The sequence below is a fragment of the Morone saxatilis genome, unplaced genomic scaffold (assembly GCF_004916995.1).
Source record: "Morone saxatilis isolate NCDOM2014 unplaced genomic scaffold, NCSU_SB_2.0 Contig3, whole genome shotgun sequence".
Lineage (NCBI taxonomy): Eukaryota > Metazoa > Chordata > Actinopteri > Moronidae > Morone > Morone saxatilis.
Window position 1 is genome coordinate 6,791,487 of NW_023339873.1, and position 6,989 is coordinate 6,798,475.

At 39.5% G+C, this 6,989-nt stretch overlaps 1 protein-coding gene across 2 annotated transcripts in view; it reads left to right on the plus strand.

Moving 5' to 3' along the window:
* Positions 1-6,740, plus strand: part of crip2 (cysteine-rich protein 2) — a 22,795-nt gene extending 16,055 nt beyond the window's left edge. The window contains exons 3-8 of one of the 2 annotated variants that reach the window (XM_035674521.1): positions 1,425-1,482; positions 2,137-2,268; positions 3,599-3,670; positions 3,782-3,876; positions 4,997-5,054; positions 5,329-6,740. In XM_035674521.1, coding sequence (XP_035530414.1) covers positions 1,425-1,482; positions 2,137-2,268; positions 3,599-3,670; positions 3,782-3,876; positions 4,997-5,054; positions 5,329-5,396 — 483 coding nt within the window. In that variant the 3' untranslated portion in view covers positions 5,397-6,740. The remainder of the gene's footprint in view (positions 1-1,424; positions 1,483-2,136; positions 2,269-3,598; positions 3,671-3,781; positions 3,877-4,996; positions 5,055-5,328) is intronic. The other variant, XM_035674522.1, reaches the window with a different exon arrangement.
* Positions 6,741-6,989: the final 249 nt, after the last annotated feature.

The window sequence follows — 6,989 nt, forward strand, 5'->3', positions numbered from 1 at the left end:
AACTCCCTCTGGAGCCACAAAAGGCTTTATACTGTTATTCTTTTCTCATATGCAGTAGTCCCAAGACCTATAAACAGATTTTGATAAAAATCAAGTTCCCTCTTTAAAAAAATACATTGCTGTTACACCAAAGTGTTTATTTTTTCCAACTTTTTCATTATTTTCTTGTGAAATACGGTGTATTTTCAGCACTTATGCCTCATTCAAAGGGTGTAATCTGAGAAGGAAAAACAACTCTTTGGTGGAAGTACCCAGCTTAATGCCCTAACCTCAGACGAGGGGTCACAACAAAACAGGGCTTTGTTTTAAGGGGTTTCACAAGCCAAAGAGGTCAGGAACCACTGTCCTAGAACATGCACAGTACCACATCTTCAAGAGGAGGATGAGGAAAGGAGGAAGTCAGGAAAAAGAAAAGACAAATAGATGGAGGAGACAGATCTCAGTGTCAGGATGTGGGAAATGAACTGCTGGGAAGAGAGTGGGCTGCACATTGATGGATAATCCATTTTTAGGGTCCCTCTGTCTCTTGATGTCTCACAACCAGAGCCACAGCGAATACTGTACAGCCGACTGTTAACTTGACAATGAAGCCCTGTGTGTCTTGTCCTGAGAAAGTCATCAGTGCTTAGTCACGGCTTGGCATCGGCGCCCAAACCTTCACGGATCTCATAAATGTCAAACGGGACGTGTGAACGGAGTGCGTTGCTGCTTTAACAGTAGCTGATCCTGTCACGGGTAATGCATTATTAAAGGTGAGAGAACAATCCTTTTTTTTCTGCCTCACCGTCTTCTGGGGAAAAGGAGCTCATGTGGCCAAAGCAGAAAGGATTGTGGGTAGTATGTCCCCTTTTTTTGTCCTTACCACCCAGTGCCTGGCGTCGTGCCCGTGGCTTTCGCTTGGTTCTTCTCTTCTATGGGCATTAGGCTCTGGACCAGTGGCCACCCTGGCCCTCAGCCCTGATCCCCTACCCCTAAGATAATCACATGCTCCTGCAATGACCGCCACTTTCCCAGCATGCATCAAGCGACAGGCCATGTATGTCTTAGACTGGCTTTCTCTGCCCCCTCAGATGGCTCTCAGGGTCACGCGTGTACAGACGCGTAGGTTGTACTGAAGTTTTGCCGTTGAACTCATCAACAGAATCCTGTTTCTCGGATACAGCCGGTGTCATTCTTATGTGTTGAGATGGAAAAAGTCTCCATTTTAGGACACAATAACTCCATCTCCTCTTAAAATCATGGGAAAAAAATTAAAACCAAACTATATCATGTCAGAAAAATGTGTGCAAAACATGACTTCTCATCTCACGTCACAGTTGCATTTTCCTCTTTGCGTCATCAGGTGTGTTTTTTTAATCCTTAAATGCCTATTGAGTCAGTTTGTTTTATCTGTTTGTCACTGTGTTTTTCTGTCTCTCTCACAGCACGATGGAAGGCCTTACTGCCACAAACCGTGCTATGCTGCCCTCTTTGGGCCAAAAGGTGAAATACACGTCATTTTATTCACATTCACATACAGTATGTTTATGCATCTTTACCACTACTCTCTTACTGCATCCTAACCGGATATGTTATATATTATTTTGTAGTGTGTGACAGTTGGCTTAGTTTGTTTATGTTTGTATTTGTTGTTGTAACTCTGTTGTTGCTCTATGCCAAGTCTGTATTGAGACCTTTACCTGGTTAAATACAGGAAAATGTGAGTTTTTAGTATGGAGAAAGAAATAAATAAGTAATTACATAAAAAAAAAATGCTGACCTTAATACATAAAAAATACATGTCTTTAGTTAATCTCTACATTTTTACAAACCTACATGTATTTATTATCTATTTGTATATTCATTGACTGTTCAGATCATATCAGATACCAATATTTACTTTAAAAATGTGCTTATTTAATTATGAATTGAATATTTATTTATGCATTTATTTTATTTATACATTAAAATGCTTATTTATGTATTTACTTTGGCATTTATTTATACATTTATTGATTTATTCAGTCACTTAATCATTTATTTTTAGTCTTAATGGAGTCAGTTATAATGTTTCAGTACAGATCTCAGTACCATGTGTCAAATTAACATTTCCTCTTATTTATTTTTTTTTTCCTCCTCCTCTTGCATCTTTTTCAGGTGTGAACATTGGTGGAGCCGGCTCTTATGTGTACGATACTCCAGCCAACAACAACCCGTCTCCCACTAGTGTGGACTCAGCCCCCAAAGCTGAGGAGAAACGAGTGTTCGCACCCAAGGCAGCATCGAAAGGTAAATGAGAAAAACGAGTTTATATTCATACTGTATGTCCTGAACATTGTGGTTCTTGACTGGGGGAAAAAAACTACTTGATAGGGAGGTGCCTGCCACTTTAGATTTTGGTGTTTTCACAAAGCTGTAGGTCAGACGGAAAGCTGCTGCTGACTCAATGATAAGAACATCAATACATGAAGTCTTTCGGGACTTGAAGAGGATTTTCTCAGACGTTTAGATAGGGTGTGAGTTCTGGGAAATCCCATGTCAGCTGGAAAAAATGGGTGTTTTTTGGTTGATTTATCTTGGCTGTGCAGTTTTCAGTTAGTGGCCCTTTTCCTTCCACTTGGTTGTTTAAAGCCACATTGTCTGGATATTTCAATTGGGTGTCAATCTGTTAAAACTGACCAAATGTAGGCGACGTGAAAGCTGAGGAACGGCAGAACAGAAGACTAAAGTTGACTTTTTTCAAGTCGATACTATATAATATAGGAAATATTACTTTATCAGTTAACAGTGAAATCAGATTGTCTGCTGCAGGCGAAATGCAACTGAATTCAATAACAGATTGTTACCAGCATGGAGGAACTTCTTATATTACTTATATTGAATTTTCCTTTATTTTAGGTTTAAAAGATGAAACCAGGCAGACGTCAGCAGTAAACTGTGTTTCAATAGTCTTAATAATGTAACTTGAGATATTGCATACTTTCTTTAAATTCTTTACATCCCCCTACAGATACTTAAACCCCCATAAATCAGTGATTTAGGATTTTGTTACCTTTCTGAATCTAAATCCTTTCAGTGTGTGGGGGGGGGCTGAAATTTAAAACAGTTTATCAGAAGATGTGAGATCTTATGACTTGCTTTACTCAAATAGAAAAAGGAGAAGTGATTTTATTATAATGCAGCATTCTGTATCACAGCTTTCAGTCAGTCATACAACAGAACCACTATAAAAATAAGACACTGTTTTATTTTGTTCATTTAGAGTCTCTGTTTTAAGCAGGGTTGAATCTGTGTGAAGAGGTTGTGTCTTTGCCTTTTGGCGCCACCTGCAGTTTCTAGCACAGCTTACACAGAGGCTAAAAACCTCCATCGGCCCTCATGATTGGCCGCTGTAAGAGGGAGTGAACGTTTTTAACTTGGCAGCCAGAATATCTAAATTGGCAAAATTAGCCTCATTACTTGATAATTCCCCTTTGAAACATATAAAAGCTGTTTAGCACATTTTTATACCCCTACAGTATTAGTGCATTAGATTTCACACCCAACTGGACAGTTTAGCTTGCCGTGCCTTTTCAGTTTTACCAATTCCCAGCATTGTAATGTGTCTGCAATGTGTCAGCAGCTGGCAGCATCACCACTTTTTCCGGAGAGGCCAACCTGTGTCCCCGCTGCAACAAGAAGGTGTATTTTGGTGAGTAGTTCCACACTTCCAGGAAACAAGCTGAGGGGAAAAGGTGTGAACTTGCAAAGTGGTTGCTATGGTGTCTCACAGGTGTGTGTGTGTGTGTGTGTATCACAATAGCTGAGAAGGTGACATCACTGGGTAAGGACTGGCATCGACCCTGCCTCCGCTGTGAGAGGTGCAGCAAGACTCTGGCTCCTGGCAGCCACGCAGAGGTGAGAGAAAGTAGATGGAAAATCTGAAGGGGGAAAAAAAAGACTGTAAGAAGGTTACTTATATGACGCCTGTGTTTTAGTTGTGTTAGTTCAGTTTTATGTCTTATTACTGAGGTCATCGTTAGTGGTGGTGTAATTAGAAACACCAACATTTAACTAGGTTTAGGTAAATAAACAGTGAACTACTAATTGAATTTGCTCATTTCTGACAAACTGAACATTACAAGCTTTGTAAAAGTAGATGTTATGGTAAGGCTGTTGTATTGGACTGCATTAGATTGTACTGGTGTGCCTCATTAAGTGTATAATGCTCGGTTTAAAAACAAGAAGCGCTTCTTGTCTCGACAGCGATGTGCAGGCAACCAACTCAACTTTATTTATAAGGCACCTTTCATACAAAAAAAAAGATGTGCTTCACATTGCAAAACTAAAACAACACATAAAAAACAAAAATGAACAACAATAAATTAAGTATTGCAAGGCTAAAAATTAATACAATAGAAACAATAAAATGTAAAAAAACATAAAAATGTAATAGTCAATAGAGAAAATACAATAAACATAAGGGTGATAAATTAAAAGAAGATACCAATGTTTACAAAAAAGCGGGATTCATTCCCAAAAAAGTCACTGTTTCATCAAGGTACAAAAGATTAAAAGCCTTGAGCGCCCTGATAGCTCACCTGCTACGTCCTTGCTGCAGCAGCTATGGGTTGAAGTCTGACCCTTTGCTGCAGGTCATCCTCTCTGTCTCTCTACCGCTGTCACCATCGATTAAAGGCAATAAAAGCCCCCCCAAAGAAAGGTTAAAAGGCTTTAATGGCTACAAAATACAAGACCAATACGTATCAACTGCACACCCGTTTTCCTGCACATTCAGACAAGTGAATTAATTGCAAGAAAAAACATGTTTAAAAACTGAAAACGCATAAATAAATAAGAAAAAACAACAAAAAGTAGACCAGAAGCACTATAGGATAGTGGTGGTGAGAAAATCAACAAAGTCTTTTCAGCCTCTGTGTCTTGACAAGGCAGTGTTCCTTGACTCTTTTGTGACAGAAAAAAACATATTTATTTACTTTTATTGTGTTAATTATATATATATTTCTTTACATTTCAGCATGACGGCCAGCCCTACTGCCACAAACCTTGCTATGCTGTCCTCTTCGGGCCCAAAGGTAACCGCTAGGTGGTGCTGTCAACCCACCAATTATCAGCTACACTTGAAAACAGAATGTCGTATGTCTGAGCTGTTGACCCGTGCTGCACACGTTGCACACAACGAGTGTTACTCAAGAGTCATTTCATCATAAAAGTTGCCTACAACGCAGCAGATTTTCTTGAGCTTGTACAGGAAATGTTTTGCAACCTCTCCTGCTCTTGCTGTACCTTCTCTTTACCCTCTTTATTTAACCCCTTACCAACCCACTGCTGTCCCTGTGGTTTTTCCAGGCGTGAACACTGGTGGTGTGGGCAGCTACATCTATGACAAGGAGCCCAGTGCAGTGACCCAGCCTTGAACCTTTGTCCCCTCAGCCTTCATCCCTCTTCTCTACGCAACACTGACCATCAGCCACAGTATTATTTTTAGCCGTTTTTTCTCTTCCCCCACCTGTGCGTTCATACCTGAGACAACCAGCCTTCTGCTCCAGATTCCCTTCTCCTTTTTCTTCTGACCCACTCCCGGCAGCCCCAGGACCAGATTTAGCACCATGAGGAATGATTTCAGATTGCTTAGACATGTGTTATATGTATTTGCTCCAGGAGAGCCTTCAGCACACCCCGCTTCCAGCATCCCCCACACGAAGTTATTTCGCACCATTCAGATAATCTTTTGCCATGTTTACACATTTATATATGTATGTGAACACATTAAATTTCACGCAGAAAAAATAAGAGCTTGAAAGTTATCTGTTCAAAAAATGGGGATGGAAAGTGATTCTCAGGTGTGTGGAAAGATGCATTGTGGGTAGAGGTGCAGCGCGTTGACTGTGACGTGTTGACAGCCAGTGAGGAATTTCACCTCGGAGGCTGCTGCACGCACAGGTGGTGCTCAGGAGCGCATTGCCAATAAATCTGTATTTTACAAAACGCCATATTTACAGTTTGGCTGCCTGACAACATTCCTTATGTGAGAAAAGTGAGACTCTTTTTTTTTTTTAAAAAGTCCTAACATATTATAAAAAGGTGGGAATGTGGATCTCTCAGGCGACTGTTACGTGAGCACATCCATGAGGCTGTATTGATTCAAATTATTTTACTTTCGAGCATACGTTAACCCTGTTTTATGTCGAAATCTGAATAATAATGTGCTAATAAATAACACAAATGTCTTGTCCCATTTGTTATACATAATACTATTTTTTAAAGTGGGGTTAAGTTTTAGGAAGTGGGTGGGGCGAGAAACATGTATTTATTACTTTTAATTCAAGGCCTTTTTAAAAATATTGTTAGACATTGTACTACTATCCCTTTAAGGGAATGATTATGGAGGTAAAAACAAGTCAATGTAAGCTGTATAAATCTCTACGATCAGAATTTTTATTGTTATTTTCAAAAGGAATAACCCTGCTGTTTATTTTTTCCGAGAGATGACGCGCTATTTGAAGTATTATATTTTTTGCCATTAGCAGAAACAGTAGCTTAGCTTGTAGAAACAGAGACGAGGCACTGCAGACAAGTCATTCTGGAAAGAAGAATGTGCATCTTAGTATTACTGTATGACTGTTACCGTGTTTGTTTATTACCTGTTGTACATCGTAGGGCTTCATAGACACTGTTTGTAGAGCTGAAACGCTGCACTTCAGCCCTGCTGCTGCATTTGTCTTTTTAATCCCCCTTGAATAAATATTTCAGAAACTCTTCGTCTGTGTTATTACAATTTATTATTATGTGAGTTTAAACTCCCTTTTTCTGTTCATGGATTGCAATAAATAAACACTACATGTCATGTGAGTTTGTTGTCTAATTATGAGTCTTAATCATAAGAAGCATAAACAATCTTCTGCACTGAGGATCATCTCTGTCTGACCTATGAATACTATAAACTTACAGTCTTGTAATTAAGAGAGCACCAGTTAAAGCAGAGGAAGCTTATGTGTCACTCTCACTGT